The 24,302-nt window shown below is 41.5% G+C and overlaps 5 protein-coding genes across 8 annotated transcripts in view; 3 read left to right on the top strand and 2 right to left on the bottom strand.

Moving 5' to 3' along the window:
• Positions 1-1,646, top strand: part of LOC111604299 (synaptotagmin-5) — a 30,037-nt gene extending 28,391 nt beyond the window's left edge. For both annotated transcript variants that reach the window (XM_023322330.2, XM_023322329.2), the window contains 2 exons: positions 17-157; positions 220-1,646. In XM_023322330.2, coding sequence (XP_023178098.2) covers positions 17-157; positions 220-366 — 288 coding nt within the window. In that variant the 3' untranslated portion in view covers positions 367-1,646. The remainder of the gene's footprint in view (positions 1-16; positions 158-219) is intronic.
• Positions 1,647-3,395: 1,749 nt separating this feature from the next.
• LOC111604294 lies at positions 3,396-10,011 on the top strand. Of its 2 annotated transcripts, none has more exons than XM_023322323.2 (2): positions 3,396-3,582; positions 7,391-10,011. In XM_023322323.2, exon 2 carries the CDS (start codon positions 7,399-7,401, stop codon positions 9,820-9,822), a length of 2,424 nt encoding a protein of 807 aa, XP_023178091.2. In that variant the 5' UTR covers positions 3,396-3,582; positions 7,391-7,398; the 3' UTR covers positions 9,823-10,011. The 2 variants fall into 2 exon arrangements, with proteins under 2 accessions (XP_023178091.2, XP_023178089.2); XM_023322321.2 differs by lacking the exon at positions 3,396-3,582 and adding an exon at positions 6,644-6,927.
• A 108-nt stretch (positions 10,012-10,119) lies between these two features.
• On the bottom strand, positions 10,120-13,290 carry LOC111604295 (liprin-beta-2). Its single transcript, XM_023322324.2, has 3 exons — positions 12,801-13,290; positions 11,732-12,741; positions 10,120-11,489 (listed from the first exon to the last, which is right to left on the bottom strand). Exons 1-3 carry the CDS (start codon positions 13,017-13,019, stop codon positions 10,589-10,591), a joined length of 2,130 nt encoding a protein of 709 aa, XP_023178092.2. The 5' UTR covers positions 13,020-13,290; the 3' UTR covers positions 10,120-10,588.
• A 237-nt stretch (positions 13,291-13,527) lies between these two features.
• LOC111604301 (vacuolar protein-sorting-associated protein 36) lies at positions 13,528-15,059 on the top strand. The gene is made up of 3 exons (XM_023322332.2): positions 13,528-13,721; positions 13,780-14,496; positions 14,560-15,059. Exons 1-3 carry the CDS (start codon positions 13,626-13,628, stop codon positions 14,941-14,943), a joined length of 1,197 nt encoding a protein of 398 aa, XP_023178100.1. The 5' UTR covers positions 13,528-13,625; the 3' UTR covers positions 14,944-15,059.
• A 1,758-nt stretch (positions 15,060-16,817) lies between these two features.
• On the bottom strand, positions 16,818-24,299 carry LOC111604291. Of its 2 annotated transcripts, XM_023322312.2 has the most exons (7): positions 23,608-24,299; positions 22,435-23,541; positions 20,172-22,370; positions 19,609-19,864; positions 17,910-19,535; positions 17,228-17,455; positions 16,818-17,166 (listed from the first exon to the last, which is right to left on the bottom strand). In XM_023322312.2, exons 1-7 carry the CDS (start codon positions 23,641-23,643, stop codon positions 16,844-16,846), a joined length of 5,775 nt encoding a protein of 1,924 aa, XP_023178080.2. In that variant the 5' UTR covers positions 23,644-24,299; the 3' UTR covers positions 16,818-16,843. The 2 variants fall into 2 exon arrangements, with proteins under 2 accessions (XP_023178080.2, XP_023178081.2); XM_023322313.2 differs by lacking the exons at positions 16,818-17,166; positions 17,228-17,455 and adding an exon at positions 17,469-17,597.
• Positions 24,300-24,302: the final 3 nt, after the last annotated feature.

Below are 24,302 nucleotides of genomic sequence, written 5' to 3'. Positions count from 1 at the left end.
CCGACTTTAATTACAGATATATATGATACAAAACGGCAAGCGCATAAAGAAGAAAAAGACAAGCATTACAAAATCTGATGACCTAAGCAATCCTATATGGAACGAGGCATTTACATTCAATCTACAATCGAATTATTTACATAATGCCGCCATTGAGGTGAGTTTTCCTTGGTGAATATTGTCAATATTGTCAGCTAAATCTTGCTTTAATATTTTCAGATCTATGTGGTCGGTGCGGGTAGCGAAGCAACAGAAATCGGCTGCTTCGGACTAGGGCCACAGGAAAGTGGAACTGGCTGTCAGCATTGGCACGATATGATTAACAATGCACGCAAGCCCACAGCCATGTGGCATTACATTCGTTAAAGATGTCATAGAGATGAGCTTCAGTGTCGAAAACAAAAACAAAAACAAACTAAAATATTCCTCATGCTGTTTTCAAAGTACAAAACTTCCCTGAAACCTTGATCCGAAAGCCAAGCTGTTGCGTTAGGCACAGCAACTTCTGAATTGTGGCATTATTTGCTATGAAATACAATATTTTAGGCTTTTTTCTATGGTGTTCAAAACTTAAACCTATATTCCCTTAACTACTCTTATATACTATATTCTACGTTTACTGAACAAGAAGTACACAAGCTCAACCAATAAGTTCCTATGTTGCACGAACGAAACGAGCAACCTTCATTCAATCTACGTTCCGGACGCAATTTAAAGAAAAGGATACGAAAAAGGACCCGATCTGAGTGATGGGGGAATGTCGACGGAGTTGTTGACATTTTAGTTCGCTTTGACGAAGAGTATTCAAGTGTGCATTTCTTTAATAATTATGAATATGAAAACATTTCAACGGCATTTCGTTAGGTCTCAAACGGTCGTCAATCACCGCCCCTTGCAATTTGCTTAGACCACAGCAGCAAGACTGACGGACTCTTTTGTATCAGCGACAGTTGACAAATTGCTCCTGTTGTCCTTTTCGAAACGTCAGTATGAGTTGCATACCATTGTGTGTGTACGTCATTGAGTGAGTGCCAATAGTTGACGGCTTAGAGTGCAAGTAGGCAATCTATGTACTATAACTAAACATACAACACAAACACACAAAGGAAAGTTTCTCAAACCCAAACCGCAGCAACTTCGTTTTATTAGCTCGTCCGCAACCTGACAGCCAAATGTATATGAAACAGAAGTGCGATCGCGTGAGCCATTACTCTCCCTAGGCTCTCGAAAGTTTGTACAGATGTATTATAGGAAGATATGCCCGGACAGCAATCAAGCTTACTGGGAGAGCAACAAGCTCAGCAAAAGTAGAACACCATTTGCCAAGCTCGTTACAAATGTTTATCTTTTCATTGTCGTTTAGACTCGATTGTGTGCGTATTAGCATTTATATACATATATGAATTTACTTTCTGCTGGATGTTCAGTCTGCTGGATTAATCCATCTATGTATGTATGTGGCATGTGGTTAGCATTACTTTGCAATAAATTAACGCCAATCACTTAATGCAAATTGTTTATTTAACGAATGTTCCTTTCATTGCAAATAGCAACCATTCGGCAATTATTACGAATATACCATATACAACGATAACAACGTAAATCCTATATATGTCGATGTTAACTACATACATATATACACACATGCATACATGCATGCTTGCATACATACAAATAGGCGTGCCTGTACATATATGTATGCATGCATGTATGTGAGTGTAGTTTGTAAGAAGATAATTGAATTATTTTCTCTATTCTTCAGCAAGGTTATTACTCTATTTTTGATGTTGTATTACATATGTATGTGTGCAGGGCAAGCTTACTGTAAAATATATACTACATATAAGCTATAAATATATATGAATAAATGTTATATAAATATATTAAATATGCAACACTTATTATCTTACTGCAACAGCTGTTAATACAACAAAAACTAATTTATATTTAAAAGACTTGGAGCGAGTGTACGTCCTAAAATATATAAATATACTTATAATCGTATAAAATATTGTAATCTAATATTTTCTAATGTCATTTTAAATATCTATTTGTAAAATTAAATGTTTAATTTCTCAATTTTCCTATGTAAATATACATATATATATATATATATATATATATATATATATATATATATATATATATATATATATATATATATGTGTATATGTATATATATATATTATATATATGTATATATTAAATAACATATGCACACATACATAAATATTACATAGATCGTGACATAAAAAGAAATACTACAGATTTACTTAGTTCACTGGAAACTGTTTACGCAGGAGTGCACTATCGTCCTCAGCCAATCTCTACATATTCAACAATATTTAGCTATTCACATATTGATGTGGGATAAAATTAATGTGAACAATGTATTTATTAATTATTGAGTGAATAAATACAAACACACAAAATTACAATTTTTTCTTAGTCAAATTGCAATTAGTGTTCATTGCTTTCCTACATATTGAACTTTATGTAAGTATCAAAATATTCAGAAAATTTCATACAAATAAAGAATGAATAAACATACATTCTGTTATTGTCTGTATTTTGTCTATCACATAAACTGCTTGCTGATTAAAAAGTGCACTGCTTGTGCACACTAAATTTCATGTGCACAGTTCGTCTAAAACTGTAGAGCGTACGAAAACAGCAGTATATCATCTGTTCAGTGGTCCCACAATTTGTGGACTGTAATTTATGTTCTACACAACACACAACTACAAGTATAAATATATGATATTTATAAAAAATAATAACATTGTAGTATAAAATAAACGTGTATTAACATAATTTGAATTCGATCTTTGCTGTGGTTTGCATGAGACACATGGGCAGCACTGACCGTACGAATCAGCTGATGTACGCATGCGAATTTAAGTTCGTTAAGCGTTTTGCTAGCGTATAGTAGTGATTCAGTACACAGTGATTGTCAAACTACGGTATGCGACAGTGGCCAGGTTGTGCTCATTCATATTGTAAATCAGTTTGGAGATATGAAGTATCTCTATACACAGAACAATACCTCCATAAGCCGTAAATAATAAAAACACATTTTCATTGTCATATTTAAATGTAATATTGGATAAGCGTCTATTCGATTCGAATTCAATTCGTTCTCTGTTTCGACTGCAGCAAATCCTGCCAGTCTGGCAGCCCTGTTTCGCCCAATCAGCTGCTGTGCGCATGTGAACTTACGTCCGTTAAAGTCTTGCAAGCGCAGTCGCAATGCCGCCACTGCTAATGGATCAACGATAGCGCGCGTATTTTATGATTTGTTAGTGATGACAGTTTCGAATTGTTAAACAATTTTAATATATTATCAGCTTGATATCAAGCAATGCGAAGTGCACCTCCTGAAGCAAATTGTGCAAAATAAAAGATATTGATGAGAAAGCCAATCGATGATTCGCTATATACGCGTATCATGCTGTCATGCATGTGGCGCTCTCCTCTCGCCGCTGAGGTTCTTCCCGTTCTGCGGCTTTGTTGTTGTTCTTTGAGCGAACGACGCAGCGCGTAGGCGGCCAAAGTGGCAGTTATGGCCATAAATACAAATATGTACGTACGCGCCAGCAGGTATTGAATAAAAAAAACTAATGAATGGTATTGAATGCCATTTATATAAATATTATCAGAAACTGTGGCAGTCGCAGCACCAGATAGATGTGCAATACATACGGCTTACCAAAGTTCTCTCCAACCTACAGACTGCAAGCCACCGCCGGCCAAGTACTGCCGACGGTGATGTAAGCACCACTGCCATCCAAATTCGAGAATGTAAATAGTAGCTGGGTAGCTGATTCCAATAGTCAACTACGGACCAAATGACAGCATACTTTTAAACTCGCCCACCTACTATCAATAATACACTTTTCTACTTTATTCACCTAAAAATGCAAACTAATACACTCGCACAAACTGCATCATACACTCATTGCCAAATGGAGTACAACTATAGATGATGTCTAGACATTGTGTGCCTGTGTAATAAATATACTCAAAACAAGATTTTTTCCACTTTATGGCAATTATTACTCCTACAATCAAAATGGTGATAAGAATTAGCAACTAATTGAGCTACGCTTATAGTATACCCTTTGCATTCCACAATGTATATAAACTGTAAATAAATTTTAAAAAATCCTGTTTCTATAAATCAGGGTCATCCTGATCCAGAATAGTTATCCTTTACGGGAGCTGCCACGCCTCCTTCTACATCTTACATAGATACCCTGAAAAGCCATATATTGATTTTACGATACAATAATTAACCGGTCTCTTTAAACTCCCTAAAGAACAATCGAACTAACTATTTATACTTGTCTACGAAGTAATTTGTAATATATACTGGCGTGGCGCCTCGTCTTACCAAACGTTAAGTTTCCGATACGACAACTAGAGGCGTGACAAATTGGCAAATAGTATATTATTTGACACATAAATTCAAATATTTGCTGCGCTGTTGAAGCTAAAATATATATTGCGTAAAAATAAATAAAACACTATCGATTACATTTTAGGATCTCGAAGCCCATAATTTCATAACTGGGTTACTGTTGAGCTTCTCACTTGGTTTACTTGAAATGCAATATGTTTGACCTTTGGGGATATAAAAGATATATAAGAAATCCTATCAGATGTGCTATGTCTTTCAACGTCTTGAAGCCCCAAGCTTTGGATATAGTTTACTGTTAGCTACTCTACATATTGAACAAACATTATAGTATTATTGGGCGTTAGCAAATAAGTGAAAACTATACATTGCACTCGTTTACAGCTAAAAATAAAAAATAAATTAGGAAATTTATATATTTCACAGTTTTGGAACTAGAAGAAAAATTTCCACTTAAAACTCTGTCAATTTCATCACTACAAATATACCTATAATTCAAAAAGAACGCTTATAGTTAAGTGGCAAATCCGAAAATATCGATCAACCTTCGTTCCTGTATATCTAGTAAGAATAAGATAATACAGGATTATACGATTTGTAAAAAATTTTTGTTTTCGGCAGAATCAGAACTTGGTTAATTTAAAGCGAATAAACTTTTATTTAGGTCGAACTTGACTTAACTTTGTGCTTTATGATTTTTATTTTTAAATTATACTCATTCACATTTTACAATGGCTCATTGTTGCCTACTTCTGCAGATACCCTATAAACTATATGGTCCACACCTATGTATATTTTACAATCCTAATGTAAATATATATATAAATATTTTGGAGTCGGTCAAATGACTTCAATTATTTCCAATTTAATCAAATTAATCCTTGATATGGCTAATAATAAATCTAAATACTGGTCATCAAACATGATGTGGCTTAGACTGTAAACTCAATATATCAAAATGCGAGTGCACTGTATAAGGAAAACAGAACAGAGTATCGTCTTACTGAAGATAATGATTTGTTCTGTTTTGCATAACTATAAAATAAAAGTAAAATATTGAAAGAAACCTACATATTCAGGTCGTTCAATAAGAAAAATTGTTAAGAATATTTATTAAAATGGCCGAATTTCGAAACGTCTATATAAATTAGGATCTCTTCGAAATATATTTCATATAATCTGTATGTGAATGACAACTTATAGCCTGATTGATGTTTAACCCAGGCAAAGGTGATACTTTATTATTTGTACACGCAATAGATCTTAGGAATGTGATATGAAATTCAGCTGCCCAATATTAAGTATACGACTCTGTATTTTCGTATTGAATGAAACCACTATGACCCATATTTTCACACACAACCAAACACGCACATATGTAGCTAGAGCCATAAAAATGTGTGTTTATAAATATATATATCTATATATATATACATCCCGAAATAAACGCACAGAGCCATTTATTTTGAGGGTATTTTTCCTTTTCGGAAAATAATAAGCCGCCATACACACGTACACTAATACACCAATACATTGATATACCAATACACCTACGCTAGACGCAAGGTAAAATACAGATGCCCTAACTTGAAGTCTCGCATATCTATTAATAATCGCGATATCCACTGAGCGAATACCTCTGCGAAGAATCAAGAACTTTGGGATGCTGCTCGCACACACCTTGAATGATGCAGCTGCCATGGTTGAGATTAAACTTGAAAGTTGATCGAATATGTGATGCCCTATAAGAGACGAGCATATCGAATTATATTCAGCTCAGCTCCTTTGCAAAATCTCAGTTGCAGCTCTTTCCATTCTGATAATAGAACCAATCTGTTGGTCTAGGCCTGTAAACAGAATCAGAACCAAATAGTTTATGAATGAATTCTGAAAATTGAGCCAAAATTAATATTGTACAAAATTGTATTCGGTTTGTCCGGCGTGCTTTTATCGTGTTTGGCTGGTTTATGACCGCAAAGCAACGCGCTACGCGCTACGCGCAACGCGCAACGCGGCAACAAGTTGAATTTTTCTAAAAATGAATACACGAAATATCTTCGTGTTTGGCGTTAAATACAGACAAGCACGACAACGCACCGCGGCCACGAATGATAAATACAAAAAAGAGCGAAGCAGAAGAATTTAATTTGATTTTCATTTGGCCTGCTCAGCGGTTTTTCTTCGTCTATTGTGTGGCGGGGCGTGCTTGCTCTCTCCTACTTCGGCATCACCTCTGCCTGCGTCTACGTCTGCGTCTCGGGCTACGGTCCATCTAAGGAGCATATTTTCAAAATGATGCCTTTCGTGACTTTCCCGCAACTAGTTGAGTTTTGGATGTCAACACGAGGTACACGCGCGCGATGGCGATGCAGCAAACCAATCCAGTGCGATAGACAACGCGTGATAACTCGGCTATTCCTTCCACAGGAATTAGACTTGATACTCAGGCCGGCCATCAATCCGCCTGACTCAATGATAAACTAGTCTTGCAATAACTAAAAAGGAGAAAGGTAAAATATACAACTTGAACATAAGCACAGTCATTGTTACGGATGCAGTAATAAGAGCAATACTCGAAGCGTCAGACATGACCATTGCCACACAGTTCTGTGTTTGCCTGTGTTTAAGCCTTTTATGGTCATATATTTTCGCCTAGGGAATCGGATTTCATCTACAAAAACAAATTTCTACGTTCTCTCAAATAAGCATGTGTATGCATGTGTGTGTGTTTGTGTGTGAGAGAGATACAGCGCTACTCGCCAGTTCGCAGAGCATTTAAATAGAATTCCCGTGTTGTCACCGTCACCGCCACCACCGATAGAGACGGATGCGGATACGATCGGACGATGACGATGACCGGCATGTGAAAAATGTGAATTGTGAATTGTGAAGTGTGTCTCGATAAAGCATAATTATAGTTATTCCATATTGCGACGACACTAAATGTAACATGTTTTTACTATTTCGTTATAGAGCGTAACATGGAGGATCTCACGCGGGAGAACGCCATGGCCTATAATGCCTGTGAACACAACAACCACGTACAGAACAACAAATCACAAATGTGCTCGATAAAATCACACAAGTTGCATCAGCTGCCGCCAAACGGCTTGCTCTCTACAAATATACCCTGCATAAAGATAGATCCGGATGGAGGTCAGATTATTGAAACGGAGCGCTGGCAGAACACGTCAGTGACTGATCACATGCGCTTGGATCCGTTGAATACCAACAAGCTGCTGCTACAAGGCTCTGATGATCCTTTGATCTCGCACGGAGCCAGCAATGATCCACATGATGAAGATCAGGACTATCCCTTCAAGACGTTGTTGGCTCGCAGAACGGAGGAGCAGCAAACAATGCAGAATAGGGCATGCAGCACGCTCACAAAGCAGCAGCTGAAAGCTAATCTGATGAATGCTAGGAAAGAGCATAGACAACCGGTGCCGGAATTATCCGTACCAACACAAAGAATATCGCGACAGAGCAAATCAAAGAAACGCTCAACCTCCAACACAGGAGCAGTAAAATTGCGCTTCCATCATCAGGCCTTGCCCGCAGAGTATGCTGCCCACTATGAGGCAACGCAGAGGCGCCATTTGTCGAGCACTCGAACAGCTCTAGCTGCAGCCCCCGCCGTGAAGGCCACACATCCGCCTCAGAACCAGTCGCACGAGAACGTGCGCAGCTGGCTCAAAAAGATAGCCGACATCCAGAGAAGTGCAGAGCGGCAGCAACAAGAACAGGAACTATGTAAGGATCCTCGATCAGAGGTACCATCTGAGTCGATACCAGCAGCTACAACCCAAGCGCTACAGCCCGTTATAGAGGTATCGAGCCCAAAGCGCGGCAACACTATCAAATATGCCGACCTGCCTTACATGGGCGAAATCACGTTGGATAACTATAAGCCCCGACGCGGACGGAAGCCAAAGAAGGCGGACATTTGTCATTTGATCTACAAGAACTATGGCACCATCGTCCCAACCAACGTTCCGACGTCTGCTGGGCACGGTCCACTGGTTGAATCCAAGCTTCCAGGTACTGCGTCAGCGCTCCCACACCGGATTGTGGGCAGCTCATCCGCAACTGGCGTTCCGCTAGAAGAGCCCCTGAATCTCTGCTTGCGGGATCAATCCAGTGACCGTTACTCAATATCAAGCGGCGACAGTGACAAGCCGTCGACAGTTACAAATACCGCCACGTCCACCACAGAGGGCGGAAGTTACTCGCAGCGTGCAACACCATTGACAGATCATACAGGATCTATGAAGCCTATATCAATTAACTTTGCTACAGAAAAGGAGACCAGGATATCTAAGAAGTTATTGTTACAGCCTGTGGGACTATACCACCAAAAGTTCATGGGAAACTGCCGCGTGCAAGTTGAGACCATTGAAAAAGACAATCAACTATCATTAAAGATACCCATACCAAGTGGGTTCTTTGACACCATAACCACCATCACCACCTCACCTAACAAGCGAGACCCGTTGGAGCTATCGATCGATACCGTCACACCGTCTGCCATGCACAAACGTAAGCGATCGGCGATTTTTATACCACCCATACCGGCCGAGCACAGCTCCAGCCCCTCCACCGAGGTCAGCATTTGCAAGTTTAAGTTTACGGGCGGAGCTAAGCCTATGCTAGAGGAGAAGAAGATGTTGTCGGTAGATGCCGAAGGCAACTACCGATATTACAATGGCACTGGCGACAGGACCCTGCGTGGCTACGAGTTCATATCACGAGAGCAGCAACAGCAGCAGCATCAGCAGCACACATCAGTTTCATCCACCACCAGCAATGATAAACTATATATCGATATACCACCGCCCTCGACGGATCTCAGCCTGGAACTGTTGCACATACCACCCGAATCCCCAACATCATCTATTTTGTTGCCGAGCAGCCTGGTGCCAGTCGCATCGCAAAGTCCGTCCAATTACTCCAACTGCCATAGCCCCATGCGACACACAACGCTACAGCCCGAAGATAGCAGTAAGCAGTTGGATCCCCCTGAACAGCTACATAGATCACTAGCGAGTCCAAGGCCTGTGACGACGCCAACAGGAAAGAGGGGACGCTCATCGCGCCGCTCCAAACAGCGTGAGAAACTTGAAAAGACATTTAAAGAAAAAGGATTTTTAATACAAACGCAACAACTGCAGTCAGCCGAGGGCGCTACGTATTGCAAATTTAGACAACTGAAGAAATTTACGCGCTACCTCTTCCGCAACTGGAAGGATCATATACCCGAAAGTGATATCTGCAAGCATCATCATGGCAAGGATACTGTTTCTCGCGATCAACACAACGTGCTCGAGAGTATACTGGCCGGGCAAATTGGTCTAGGTGTAGATAATTTGGCTACAGTGCATGCCGCAGCAAATCACGCCACGTAGTGGGTCCCGTATGAGCTTTACATAAATTACTGCGATTATGAATAAACACACTGCCAAAGATTGATAGATTTAAGAAAGAATTGTCGAGGGAAATGTCATGTTTTCGCTAGACAGCAATTATCTACATACAATGTTGATTCCGTCCAAGCTGGCTAATTTCTAATTCATAGCCACGCCTCAAGTCGTTCAGCAATTTAAGCAATGTTATTGTTAACAATTTAATTAAATTCTAACAGTCATATTTTGTCGAATCCGACATCGAAATAGCCTACAGTAAGCGAATCGGAAAAAATGTGACTTCTGTAAAAAACGGTTTTATTATTTTAATATTTAATTATGGAGATAACACACAAAATAATGTTAGTAAAAATAAACTCGGCTATTCTCCGTTATGCCAGACTTTGGATTGCTTTCCAGGTTAATAATATGTATGCTTTTTAAATACCTAATTCTTTTTTTGGAAGACTTCAATACTTAAGTCCTTGTATAAAAATAAAGTGCGAAATTCAAATATAGGTATGTATTAGTGTTATTTGTGCGTTTAGCAGCCTGCTTTGTTAATACGTTATTGTTTGGTCGTTTGGTAATTACCATAAATTGCTTGAAGGTTGGCTAAAATAGTTGCCAAGTTAAATTCTTGCAAATGCATCTCATTGCATTTGACTTTCGCTAGATCGAAAAAATTTCGGTTTCAGGGTCAGTTTAAAAACTAAATTAACAATACATTGCTCGTAAGTATACTTTTTTCTATAGTCCTGGGGATCGTTTAATTAGAGCTCAAGGAGCCGTCGTGATCTTTGATCGCATCTGCGTTGAAGGACAGTGCAGGGACTGTCATATTCATCGGGCATACTAGATCTGTCCAATCGACCTCAGTTTGTCCTTTTGCGCTCTTGCGACGTTTAAGTGTAAATTGTGAGCGCTTTGGTGGCTTCAGTTTTGCCGTGATCGTTAGTGGTAGATAGCCAGGTGCAGCTTCGGCATCGCGTTTACAATGTATTATGGAACGTCCAACCAATTCCTTAAAGTGCATTGCCAAGTGGCGTCGTAGCAGAGATTTACTCGGCGGTATTGAAAGTAAATCAGCTAGTAAGTCGGCATTGAATCGTTCCTCATACAGCATCAATGCTCCGTGCACCCCAGCTCCGCGTAGATTCGGAGCATATTCGGACAAGTCTATGGTTTTTAACCATTCCATTACTCGGTGTGCCGTCCACAAATCGACACTTTCCTTATCTGCACTAATGGTTTCGTCGTTCGGTTCAGTAACTTTGGTTGAACGCCGAATCAAACCTTCGGCGTCCCAGCGCAAGCGGCGCATGCACAGAATACCACATCGCACAGATGCAATGTGCAGGCATGAGTTCACGTGTAATTGGAAAAGATCCTCAAGAGTTAAACGGTGCAACATGCGACCGTCGACCTTCGCCTGCAAAAAGTAATCCTTGTACTGTGGCAAACCAATGTCATCCAACCAACGCAGCACCCAGCCCACATCCAATTTGGCTGCCTTTATTGTCAGCTCATCAAGCTCCCTTTTTGTTATGTCATCAATGGCCAACATGATTTTCTTTCGATGCAGAACTGATTTCAAATGAAGCTCACGTTCGATATCGATCGGTGAAGCGGTAAAGAAACAAACTGTGGGATCGGCTTTCAACCATTTTCTGTGAAAAGTAGATAGATATGAGAAAGTGGAAAATTATGATTGTTTTTTGTTTAGTGAAATCTAACGCTCTATTCTTAAAAAATTAATAACAATTAACAATTAATATAGATAGATAGATAATTGGTGATTTCTATTCAAATGGATTTGGGAGTACATTTACTGTGTTTAAATTAAGAATCGATCGATCTCATTCGTTCAATATGGTGCTGTATAGACATTTGATTGAAACGATTTACTCACCTACAGTTGTCCTGATAACATCCAAGACCCATGTGCGACAGCCAGTTGCATACTTCCTGTGCGTTCCAGCTGCTGTAATGTTTTTCTGCATCGGTGAACATTGGAGTCTGACCACTCCATTCAATGCGGCCGCCGGCAGTTGCACGCGAGCCACCTCGACGAAATTCATCGGGTTCAGCCTGCTCCAAGGCAGTCAGTTCACAGTTGCTGCTGTTGCTGCGCCGCAATTTACCTAAAATGCTACGCAATCCGCGCACGGACCGCTCGTGTAGCTTTGGCGAGGGCGTGCATTGCGTTTGGGATCGAAAACTTGAATACATAGACATTGCGTCTTCAGTTGGGCTAGCGCCATCGTTCAGCAAATTGTCGTCAATTAGAATTTGTTCGTTAGAGGCAAACGCCACATTGCGCTGTTTCCCACTGCTGTTCGCATTGACATCTAGGGTATGGTTATTGTTATTATTGGTGTTCGATTGCGGACGCTGCACCTGTTTTGTGGCACCACCATGCGATCGCGGCAAGCTGTGAAATTGTGGCTTAATCTGGTGCCGCAATGCTGACGGTGGAGTTTTGGGTGCTAGACGTCCATCAGGCGTGGTCTTTTGATTTAGATTACCCATGCTGCCATAAGGCACACTACTATTGGTGGCATTCAGTTCGTTTTCGCACTCAAGTGCCGTACGATGCAGTTTTAACTCGCTTAAGGCAGTCATTAATTCAAGTTGTTGTGTTTCTAGCGCAGATTGGGAAATTACTTGGCGCTGCAGTTGCTCTTCTTTGCTGCAAAGCTGCTGCGACTTCTCCGTTAAGAGACCTTCCAATTCAATTATTCTGTCCGCTTGCTCAGAAACGCGTTCCGCCAACATTTGGTATTGTAGGGCCAATCCCTCCTTGTCGCGCTGCAATCGACGCATTCGTTCATCAGAGTCTTGGCGCGGTATATGCGTTTCCAGCCAATCACTTATAATTGCTGCGGTAACAGGATCTGGAGCGGGCGCTGCTAAGCCAACCTACAAAAAAGATTTAATTTGATTTATGGCTTCCAATATTAACACAACTTTTGACTCACCTGTTGCAGTGCCAAAGCCAGGGTCTTCGCCGTTGATAACACATTAGTAGCCGAAATTAAATTACGCTCACAGAAGCTTGTCAACGAAGCCGTAGTTGCAGTTCCTGGCTGAGTCTGCGATTGACTGCTGACAGCCGCAGTCGCTGAGTTTGATATTATGCCATCCATCTGTTGCAATGCTGCCTCAAGCATTTTACTCGCCTCTGTTGCTGTTGTCATGATACATACAATTATTTGTGCGCAAAGCCTGACAGTAATCCGTACGCGGTGATCGATATGCACGTAGTTTTTTTATTTCGTGGGTTCGTGCATTGTTACATAAGCACCTTCAATTAAAGTATGACAATTCGCATATTTTTATTCTTTAAATATGTATTTAGAATAGTAATAATACCACAAAAAAAAAACTAAAACAGAAAAAACAACAAATTAAACTTCTTCCTATTGGAGGCACATGCTAATAGTACTATTAGGCCTATCGATATTACGAGCTCTTGGCTATCGATAGTCCTGGCCTACCATGACGAATAAAACAGTAATTAACGCCTTATCCCATTTACATAAATTTTTGAATTTGTTTTGATAAGAACTCAATAAATCAATAATTGTCGAATCATTAATTGTAAAAAACAGAAATTTACGATACATCAGTTGTTAGTATTTTTATGACAATAAGTGAGAATTAAATGACATGAGTGGTATTTTTTCCAGCTCGATATATATCAATATATCGTAACGCTGTCATTCAGTGTTCATATCTAGTTATATTAAAAGTCACAACAATTGTAAAAGAAATATTTAATAATTAAATAGCAATAAGCAACAATGAATCGCTTTGCATATGAAGAGGCCCGCTTAACCGAAAGCGAGTCGTTCGTAAGCCGCGATCGCAATGTCAAAATCTACGATGGAGACCAAAAGGTAGATCACATCACAATAAATGTTAGCTTTACTATATTCGGCTACGCCTCTTTTTTAGACGGAATTTGAAGATGGAGAAGTGGTGCTTACAACTCATAGATTATTTTGGGGCCGTCCTGGGGAAATCGCACGAGCAGCCGTCACTCTTTGTTTGCCACTTAGCTATGTTATCTCTCTCAGTGAGGAAACAACAGCTTCGAATTTTTTTGGGCGAAAAACTCGGATAATAATGCACTTGCGTCCGCCCAATATAAATAAAGCTCCAGGCCCACTTGACACAAGTCGAGCTACACACATAAAGCTCTCCGGTAAAAACGGACTAAGTGTGGAATTTCACAGCGCGCTGCGAGAAACTTTAAATGCGCGTGTCTGGGAAATCGCCTTGACGAGTGAGACCATTGTGAAAGGAGTAGAGTCGATGTCAAGTGTAGGTGATAAGTTAGCTAGGATTCAGAAACGTACGGGAATAGGTGGAATAGAACGGCATCTAGAAGCGAAAGCCAAGGAAACGGACGAGAATATAGCACTTGCTTTCCAAGATCTAAGTGTTCTTATGGCAATGGCAAAGGATATGGTAGGCTTATCCAAAAATATAAGCGGCAAAATACGTGAGCAAAGAGGTGAAATATCCGAAGATGAAACAGTTCGCTTCAAATCTTATCTGCTCAGCTTGGGCATAGATGATCCGGTGACACGCGACAATTTTAGCAGCAATACGGCTTATTTCAATAGTTTGGCTCAGCAAGTATGCCAAATGCTACTCGATCCAATTGAAGTGAGTGTAAATTATTTATTCGAAAGATGAATTTGCTTTATATGTTGTATTTGTTGTTGTTAGGAACATGGAGGCATGATGTCCCTGGCTGATGTATATTGTCGTGTGAATCGCGCTCGTGGTCTGGAACTTCTTTCACCTGAAGATTTGTTGCATGCATGCGAACGCCTTAGTGGGCCCATTAAATTACGTCGATTCCCCAGTGGAGCTATGGTTCTACAGCTCGAATCTCATGATGATGAGGTAATTTCGATTGACACGCTGCAGAAAGTGCGAGATGCGGAATCTTTGGCAGTGGAGGAACTGGCTAAACAGCTTCGTATATCGCTTTTGTTAGCTAAGGAGCGGCTACTGGTGGCTGAGAGAATGGGAAAAGTTTGTCGAGATGAATCCGTGGAGGGACTACGCTTTTATCCCAATCTATTGCTTTCTTGTGATAATGACTAACTATATGTAATATATAAAAATAAAAAATTAGTAAATGGAATGTATCCCATTCAAATGTTACAAGAGTATTATGTAAAATTCTAAAATTGAGATAAACACAGAAAATTTGTACATTCACACAACAAGACTGTTTTATATTTGATTTATCAGAAGTCTTTCTTAGATGTATTGTTTATTATCCACATTTGTGAGTGGCTTTTCTGCGATTAGGTTCAGTTCTCCCGAAAGTCTTTAAACATCATCAGTTTTATGTTTACGTTAAATGAAAAGATTCGACGTCAGGTATTTAGATAAGCAGTTATTGAGTTGAAATTACATTTATGTTATTAGATATATTTAATAGCTTATGATGAATTTTTAGATTGCTCTCGAACTACTTTAATTTTTAATTATTACTTAAATTTTGCTCTGAAGACACGGACTCGTGCGCGTTTTCGACTTTCACTACCTGTTTTATTGTAACATTTAAAATTTTTTTAGGTAGTACCATGTTTGCATTCTTAAATCACATTTATTATAACATTGAGTAAATTATTTTTGAGTGTATGTGTGTGTATTATTGGGTAACTCTGGTTTTTGTTTTAAATAATTTGTTAGAGTAATTTGTATTTTATAGGCATTTTTGTTTTGTTTTGTTTTTGTTGTACAGAAAAGCATACTATGCCAAACATTTACAATTACAGCAAGAGATGTAACAAAATTAAAAAGAAATAATTAAATAAATAATTTCATGCTACAAAATCCAATTCCTTAATATACAGCGATAATTTATTAGCTCGGAACTACTGCTCAGTTTTTATCGGTCTGCATATATAAGATTGTACACTAATGGTCGCATTTTCCAATCGGTTAATATTACTCTATTATAAATACATTTTGTTTAATTACGTTTTGCTTGACTTTTAGGTATCTTCATTTTTTGTTTGTTGTTCTTGTTGTAAATTGTGTGTTGCAATTGGAAGTACGAGTACTAATTTGTTTTTTTTTTGTTTTTGTTTTTTTCAATACAAACTAAATATGTTTATTTTTAATAAAATTAGGTTAAGCATTTAAATAATTAGCAATAATAATAATTACAATAATATAATTAATAATAGTACAATATGCATAAGTATATTTCTAACATGTTTCATATGAACCATTATAACTGTTCATACCGTTTTCTTCGTAACTAATTCAAATCGTAATTGTTAGCCATACATTATTCTGTTTTTATCAATTTTACATTTTACATTGTTTTTCTTCTTACTATTGCTTTTTGTTTTGTTTTCATTTGCATATGCATTTCGTGGGGAGGAGACGTTTTTGCTTTACTGCTAATGCTTAAAGTTACCACGCACGCTTACGTAGTTAGTCTTAGAGTGTAACCAATTGGAATTGGAGAGCCAAACTAATAGACATTCTTGAAATGGCTTTTTGGAGCACGTATTGAATATGAAATAATTAATATGTACAATATATATATATATATATATATATATATATATATATACTAGTAAGAGCTTTACACTTAATTCATTTGTATTTGAACAGAAATTACTGCAAGGGGCACGCAACAAACACAACGCAGGCATCCTCGCCATCGCTTTGATAGCGAACATCACCTTCATGCACAGTTGCAGTCGCAGTATATATCCAAACTTGGTTAGACTCTTGGTTTGATTTGATCTCATATGGCTCAAGCAGCCAACACAACTTACACTTACAGTTATACACATCAAAATATATACCAATATATAGGTATATAATGTATAAAATGTAGTGATATTTAAGTTGTTAGCAAACTATAATATCCTGCAAATGTATAACGCATAGCCTTTTTACGTGTCTCCTCTCCTGAATTCAGAATACTACTCCAGTAGCAAGTACTCTATGTTCATTGCTTAAAAAAGTAGCTCTTTTACTTGGTTGCATCGGTGGTGGACCGCCGTCGATTAACGGCTGCCTGTTGCTGCTGCTGCTTGGCCGCTGCTAGAGCTGTCAGGGTGCGCTGACTCATTACGCTGGTATTTGTTGGCGCCGTACGTCCAGTGATTTGTATGTGCTGCAGTTGTTGATGTTGCACTTGACTGGGACTAGGCAGGGTTTGGGAACCTGCGGTGGTGCCCTGATTGAGTACTCGGTGCTGCTGTGTCGGCGTTTTCACTGTCTTCAGTTGCATTTTCTGCGCAGACATCACAATCGGCCCGGTACTTATATTAGTGCTATTTGTAACGGCGTTGCCTATAAAGAAAGAGAGTGTAATTATTCATCTACTTGATTAGTTGCTTAACAGCCGACTTACTATTGACAGCCGTTGTCGCAATCTTTAGCGTTGAGCTACCAATCTGACGCTGTGCGGTCAGCAGCTGTCGACTACTGGCCAGCTGCTTAGTCCCCACGACCTGGACGTTGCGTGTTCTGGGCTGCATAGCTCCGGTTGTTGCTGTCGTTACAACACCTACACCACCACCACTTGAGGTACGTATTGTTTGAGGATTTAGTTTCTGTACTCCGGCACCGACTAGTTGAGCTGTAAGCAGAGAGCAGAACGGGCGTGCGGGGATATTTTTTTGTTGTTGTTTTAGGTTACAATGAATCTGTTGGTCAGATAAGATAACTAGCCGCCCCAAAGGCCGGGTTAAGGACCAGAGTTAGCTGGTGCATGTGTTAAACTGATGGCGGTGGTTAAACACAAAACACATAAACAGTTTAGTTGCATGAGTATCGGAACGAGTTGTTAAGAGGTTTATGTGTGAACAAGAAACGAAACGAAAGTAGAAACAGGAATAGAAACAGAAAAGAACAAAATTAAGCATGTTCAATAAATAAATATATCAATTATATATAAAAAGAAAACTTATTACATAATGTACGAGGATCAATTACAGTCATAACAAGTGTACAAGCAAGCTGCTTCGCGAGTTATCATCCAAAGACAGATCTTAAAGCAATTCTCATGTGTTGCTGCTAGTTGGTTCACTTACCAATGGGAAGCGTGAGCATAGCTGTAGTTCCTGTTCCACTTCCGTTACCACCGCCTCCAGTGGTACTTCCACTGCTCGCTGCATTGCTTGTAATGACTACAGTTTGGGTGCCACCCACCGACGAGGGCAGGCTGACTATGGTCCCTGTAGGCGGCGCATGTTGTTGCTGTTGAGGCGATGATTGCGTCGTCTGCAATGTAATCGAGTGCGACAGTTGTTGTTGCTGCGTCGATACAGGCACCGAGACCAACACGCTGCGCTGTTGCGTCTGCGCCGGCGCCAATGATCCACTCGCTGTGCCGCCACATGCCGTGCTCTGTTGCTGCGTTTGTTGCTGTTGTACCTGCACTGGTGTCTGCAAACTGTTGCCGGAGAATTGCAATGAAATGGGCTGCGTAAAGCCTGGAATCTGAACCTGTACATTCTGAAGGCCCGCAAAGTTCGCCATGGCGCCCTGCAGCTGGGACAGATTGATGCCCTGTAGATTTAGCGTCGCTGTTGTCTGCTGTTGCTGTTGGGGGGAGGCAGACGGCTGTGGATGCGGACTAGACATTGGCGAGTGTATGGATGATGTGGCGGGCGAGTGCACAAGTGTCTTGGTGATGAACTGCTGTTGTTGGTTCGACTGTGCCGAAGTTGGTTGTTGTGGCGACATGTGCGGCATAGCCACCGCTGACACGGCTGAAACATTTGAAGTCACGTTGCTGAGTCTTTCAAGTAACACCTGATTCGGGTGCGTTTGAGACGATTGTGAATGATCTGAGCCAGACGGCGAGGGCGTGGCAGCATTTGTGAGTAATGCGTTGAGAGCACCGCTGCCTCCGCTTGATGCAGACGATAAGTTAGTCGGTACTGCAAAGCCACTTGCATTTGAAGCATTGGAATCGCTGCCAGGTGAAGGTGCTGCCATGCCTACCACAATGGCATTTGGTGGCGCAGTAGTGCTATCCCTTCGCAATGAGCTTAGTATGCGCTGCTGCTGCTGTTGGCCTGTATTGAGTATTTTAAGGCTGCCGCAAACGCCGCCTGTGCTGACGGTGTAAGCGCCATACCCAGTGGGGGGATTAGTCATCACTGCCGGAGGCGATGCCAGCTGGGACGCAAGCGCAGACATGGACACACGCACTGCCTGACTGCCATCACCCCCCTGCTGTGCCCCTTGACCTTGCGCCTGATTAAGATTGACGGCTATAAGATTACCCGCTGAGTTAGTTCGAAACGTTGTTCCACTACTCGCACCAACTATGTTAATTTTACGGTTCGAATTCAAAAGGCTCTGCAAAACCTCACTTGATGGTTGTTTGCGTTGAGCATTCATAAGCGTGGGTGTTCCGCGAGTCGTCTGCACATAGGTGGCTGTTGTTGCATCCACACTGGCGGGAACCGATTGCTGTTGTTGTTGCTGATGCTGCACCAATGTCAACGTTTGCTGCTGACCCGTCGACGACGTAGTGAACGTGCCACTAGCCACTGGAGTGCTGGTCATAGCCGCTGGAGCACTATTGAGCAAATTTAGTATAGATGCATTGCTCGAGTTCTTTAAAGGCGTTGCAGGACTTGTGCTACTGTTGCTACTTATGTTCATGATTGGGGCAGAGTTGCTGTTGGTAGTGGGCGTGCCGCTGGCTAAAGGTTACAAATAGAACAAAATATATAAATATATTTTATTTGTTTATTTTATTGCAACTGAATGACTCACAGTGCTGTTGCTGTTCTTGTTGTTGATGGTGTTGCTGCTGCTGCTGTTGGTATTGGTTAGCAGAGTTCATGATGCTGGTGACTATGGCATTTATCGCAGGATTTGGATGCATGGCCGTGTTGTTGTTATTATTGTTGTTGTTGATTGTATTGTTGTTTGTGGCAGTTATTTGTTGTTGTTGTTGCTGCTGCTGGTGCTGTTGCTTCTGTAGCAGTTGATGTGTGGTAACAATCGACGAAGCCTTCAGCTGCGATTGCTAAAAGCAATAATAATAAAATTGTTAAAAAGATTTAAATATGAAGCTTGTTGGAAATTGGAATTGGGGAATTGGAATTGGAATTAAAGGTAGACTAATTTATATTAATATGATTAGTATGAAACTCAAATCATTTATACACTCTCTATTGCAGATCAAGTAAAATATGTATACATTTATGTATTTATGTGAAATGTATTTATGAATTTCATATCTTTGAAGATTTGGTGTTATGAATCACTATTAGCTGACAACAGTTGAACCAACTTAGCAAAAGTTTTTCAATCTTCACTCCTTATATACTTACGAGAATTGGCACGTTGGAGTTGAGCTGAGCACGTAATGCGGAATTGGCACCTGTTGCCGTGTTCAACTGAGCTGGAGTCGTCTTTTGATGTTGCATGTTAGCTGGATGAATAGTGATGCCTGAGTGCTGCATTGTGGTATTTAACTGTTGCTGCTGATGCGGCTGTTGTTGTTGTAGCAGCACCAGCGACCCGTTACCCAGGCTCACTTGATGTGTAGTACTGCTGGATGCGTTGCCGCTAGTTGTAAGAAGCTGTATATGCGGGTGTTGCTGTTGCTGTTGCTGCTGTTGCGTTGGCTGCTGTAAAATGCTGTTGTTACCACTGCCAAGTTGAGTCTGCTGCTGCTGCTGCTGCTGATGGATTTGCAATGTTCCATCTACATTAAATTGAGTAGTGGCAAGCGCGTGCTGTTGCTGCCGAACAGTTTGTTGCAGACTCGACACCTTCGTAACAATTGCTGGTTGCCGAGAGAGAGTAACGCTTGGATGTGCTTGTGCTACATGATGCACCGTAGCGGGTAGCTGTTGCGGTTGCTGAGTAAACTGTCGTTGCTGTTGTTGTTGTTGCTGCTGCTGCTGCTGTTGTTGTTGCTGCTGCTGCTGCTGCTGCTGCTGTTGTTGTTGTTGTTGTTGCTGTTGTTGCAATAGCAATCGCTGTTCATTTGTAAGTCCAGTGTGGGTAACAATTGGCACATGTCCAGGTATCAGGTGCGTGATCTTAACAGCCTTGCGTCCCTCTTCAGTAAATATCTCCCGGAATTGTTGAATATACCGATTCGCATGGACACGAGTACCCAAAGCAAATCGACACGATTCTCCATTGCGCTCACCGTCGCGGTAGTCACGGTCCACGTACAACTCACCGAGATATTCTGCATCGGAGGGACGCTGGAAAATAGAGAGTTTGATGTGGTACAGAGCACGCCGGCCCTCACTCGCTTCGCGTTCCGTCTCCAGCACATATTCCTCAATGAGCTGTGGCTGAAAGTTGTGTCGGCAGTTGGCCTGACATCCTTCCTTGCAAGCATCGCTGAATTCATTTAGTGGCTCGAAAGTCTTAGCATACTTCTCCACACTTATCACGTGTTCGGGCACCTTTAGCTTGGCCGGGTAGTCGAGGGTGGGTGGTCTTATAGGTCTGATGACTTCATGCGGTCGCCGGGGCACCTTTGAGGTGAATGAAGAGAGCATAGCACCCACCAACGGATTGTTACTGGGAGCTGTCGCGGGGGTTGCGTTCGCTGTGCTGTTGCTAGAGGTACGCGGACGCTGACGCAGGCGTGTGAGATAGTCACAGAGCTCGAGGCCTTGATGATGCGTGAACTGATCTAGCTTGCGCTTGCGATTGATGGCCACCTGGGTAAACTTTTTCATCTGGCGGCGCATTTCGTGCGAGTTGAAGCGCTGACGCTCATGCTGCGCATTGATGGACTGTCGACCTATACTTGGGTCTGGCTCCAGACACAGTGGCTCGGCCGTGGCCAGCACCAGTTGGCTTTCGATCGTTAGTCGGTCTTCCGGCGTTGAGCCGGCCCAGCCCAACGAACTGCCCAGTTGTTGCACGTCCGCAAACAGAGTCGCATTGCTGGGCCGCAGCAGTATGTGCTTCATATCACAGATATTTGTTGAGGTGGCAAACGTTTGACGGAAATCGCGTATTTGCGCAATAACGCAGCCAGCATAAAAGACGCTAGGCTTGGCATACACGCGCGACCCCTCGCTTCCATCTTGTGGGGAGCTCAGGCTGACTGTTTCGGCGCTCAGCAGATCCATGAGGAATTCAGGCAGGAGTTCGCGATCAATGCACTGCAGCAGCAAATCGTTTTCATAGGGCCAGCGCAGAACCTCAACCAGGCCATAGCCAGATGATACAGGCGCTGATGCTGTGTCTCCTGAAGATGCATCGCTTTCGGTCAGTCTCGACTTCATCCTGAAAAGGTTGCTTGTAGCGTCGCTATCGGCGTGAGCTTTGTTCCGACTAGCGGTGCTAGCCGAATTCTCGTTACTGTGGTTTCCATGGATGGGAGAGGGATCCGCGACGATCCATTCATTTGTAAGCGGATTAAGCATTACTTGCTCATCGTAGTGAAGTGCCAGGGAGTAGCCTTTATTACCCGGATACAAATTGACAACAATGGTGTTTAACCGCTCGCACTCCACAAGTCGATCCAGAATGAAGGAGCGACTGCGCTGCTTCAGCTGCACATGATAAATAACATAAGTGAATGAATTAAATGTTGCAATTAGTTGAGTGTAATCTTACCCCAGTTTCCGTAAAATGGTTTAAATCGTTACTTAGCAATTGCAGATACAGCTCCTTGATTTTGTCGTGGATATTAAAGAACTTCGGGGTCGTTTCTCGTTTGTTGTTCAGTGAACTAGATGAGAAGGTGCTACTGGCATTGTTATTAGTATTAGAGTTGAAGCCAGTTCCGGCGCCAGCACGGGGCGATGCAGACGTCAGAGCTGTGCTGCGACTAGAGTAACTGCAATCCTTGCTATTACTGTTGGTGCTACTGCTGCTTTTCGATCGTTTACTAGGCGACGATGTGGGCGATGACGGTACATTTTGGTGGTTGTGCGATTGAGACTGATGGATGTGCAGGTGATGATGATGGTGTTGATTATGACTGCTGGTAATGCCAGAAGCATTTGAGATGCTTTGGGCGGGCCGTTTATCAACTTTCTTGACGTTGCTATAAGATTGATGTTGCTGTTGTTGCTGTTGCAGGTGCTGAAAAATATGTGACGTTGTGGCGGTGGTATTATTGCTATTTAAGCTGGAATTGACACCCGGTGGCGTGGATAACAACAGGTCAGGAACTACCGGTGAAGGCGATGTGATCGAATTCAAATTGGACAGCGTTGTTGTTGATGAGGAGCACGAAGAAGGAGAAGGCGCTATCGCAATCCCAGTACAAGGCAGCCCTGTCGCTGATGTAGTTGAAGCAGATGGCTGCTCCGTGAGTATGACAATGTTGCCACTAGCCGGGAGCTCAGTAGGCGATTCGTCGTCATCGAATATGCAGATTGGCGGTTGCGCAGGTATTTGAGGTATCGCCTGTAGCAAGGATCGTACGCTGACAGTGACAGGAGCAGCTGGCAATTGTTGTTGTTGTTGTTGCTGCTGCTGGCTGTTGTTGATGGCAAGCGTGGGTGAGCATGTGGCCTGCAGCACCGTATGCAGCTGATGGTATGGCTGCGGCTGATGTTGCTGATTCTGTGGCTGTGGCGAGCCTTGTGAGTTCTGCGACGCTTGGTAGACAAATTGCTGTTGAACAGCAGAGCCAACGGCATGCGGCAGGCCCTGAGAGCTCGCATTCAGTGGGTTATCGCCTTTTAGCTTCTTAAGCGTGTCATTTATAATAAACTGCATATTATAAAAAGAATTTGAGATATATTTTTATCATTCGAAATTATGATTATTGATACTCACATCTGCTTCTTGGCATGAGGAGTCCAAGCTTTGCATTGTGCCAGTGAGGAGTGCAAGTCGTTGTTGCAGTCCCAGTCCCAGTTTTAGTTCCAGTTCCAGTAGCACAGCCGAGTTTCAATTCAATTACCAACGACGACGACATTCAAATCAAGGAGCAAGAACTGTACGAGAACAGTAATTAGGCGCCTCCCCAGGACCAGTTCAGTTGTTTTCATCGCTCCTCCTTGCGCTCGCAGGTGTCTGCCAGTCGAGTAACAAATACTGAACAACAACAACAACAACTCGTTATTTTATATTTCGATTCCTTTTTCACAACAATTTCTTTTGCGAGGGAAGCATTGCCATTGGAAATGGCGCCTTTTTGTACAGTAGTCTTTGAATATTGTTGTTATTAAGTTTTAATACTCTTTTCCTTCCCCCAAATGTAATTTCTTCACTCTTTTTCTGTGGCTGCTGCTTTGCGTGACATTTTCTCTTCGTCTTCGCCCCTCTTTCGCCTTAGGTCTTTTGGCTTTTTACACACACACAACACACAAGCTGCAAGCTTTTAACGTAAGGTAAGCACACGTTTCTTGTTTAAACTCTTCGTTAAGTGCCTTAATTGTAATGTTTCTCATTTGTTTAATGTTTTTTTTAATGCTTTATGCAGAAAGTTTAGTTTTGCAATGGTACGTTCTCGCCGAATACGCGTACAC

This window comes from Drosophila hydei, unplaced genomic scaffold (assembly GCF_003285905.1).
Source record: "Drosophila hydei strain 15085-1641.00,03,60 unplaced genomic scaffold, DhydRS2 tig00000001-arrow-pilon, whole genome shotgun sequence".
Lineage (NCBI taxonomy): Eukaryota > Metazoa > Arthropoda > Insecta > Diptera > Drosophilidae > Drosophila > Drosophila hydei.
This window is presented reverse-complemented; position numbering and strand designations above follow the sequence as displayed.

Bases quoted from the DNA above. Each gene is read 5' to 3' on its own strand.
- LOC111604294 (XM_023322323.2), top strand. From the start codon at position 7,399: ATGGAGGATCTCACGCGGGAGAACGCCATGGCCTATAATGCCTGTGAA.
- LOC111604295 (XM_023322324.2), bottom strand. From the start codon at position 13,019: ATGACAACAGCAACAGAGGCGAGTAAAATGCTTGAGGCAGCATTGCAA. The intron at 12,742-12,800 runs GTGAGTCAAAAG...TCTTTTTTGTAG, and splicing joins TGGCTTTGGCACTGCAACAG to GTTGGCTTAGCAGCGCCCGC. The intron at 11,490-11,731 runs GTGAGTAAATCG...TACTTTTCACAG, and splicing joins TGTTATCAGGACAACTGTAG to AAAATGGTTGAAAGCCGATC.
- LOC111604301 (XM_023322332.2), top strand. From the start codon at position 13,626: ATGAATCGCTTTGCATATGAAGAGGCCCGCTTAACCGAAAGCGAGTCG. The intron at 13,722-13,779 runs GTAGATCACATC...CCTCTTTTTTAG, and splicing joins TCTACGATGGAGACCAAAAG to ACGGAATTTGAAGATGGAGA. The intron at 14,497-14,559 runs GTGAGTGTAAAT...TGTTGTTGTTAG, and splicing joins TGCTACTCGATCCAATTGAA to GAACATGGAGGCATGATGTC.
- LOC111604291 (XM_023322312.2), bottom strand. From the start codon at position 23,643: ATGCAAAGCTTGGACTCCTCATGCCAAGAAGCAGAT. The intron at 22,371-22,434 runs GTAAGATTACAC...TATCATGTGCAG, and splicing joins ACCATTTTACGGAAACTGGG to CTGAAGCAGCGCAGTCGCTC. The intron at 17,167-17,227 runs GTAAGTCGGCTG...CTTTCTTTATAG, and splicing joins TGCGACAACGGCTGTCAATA to GCAACGCCGTTACAAATAGC.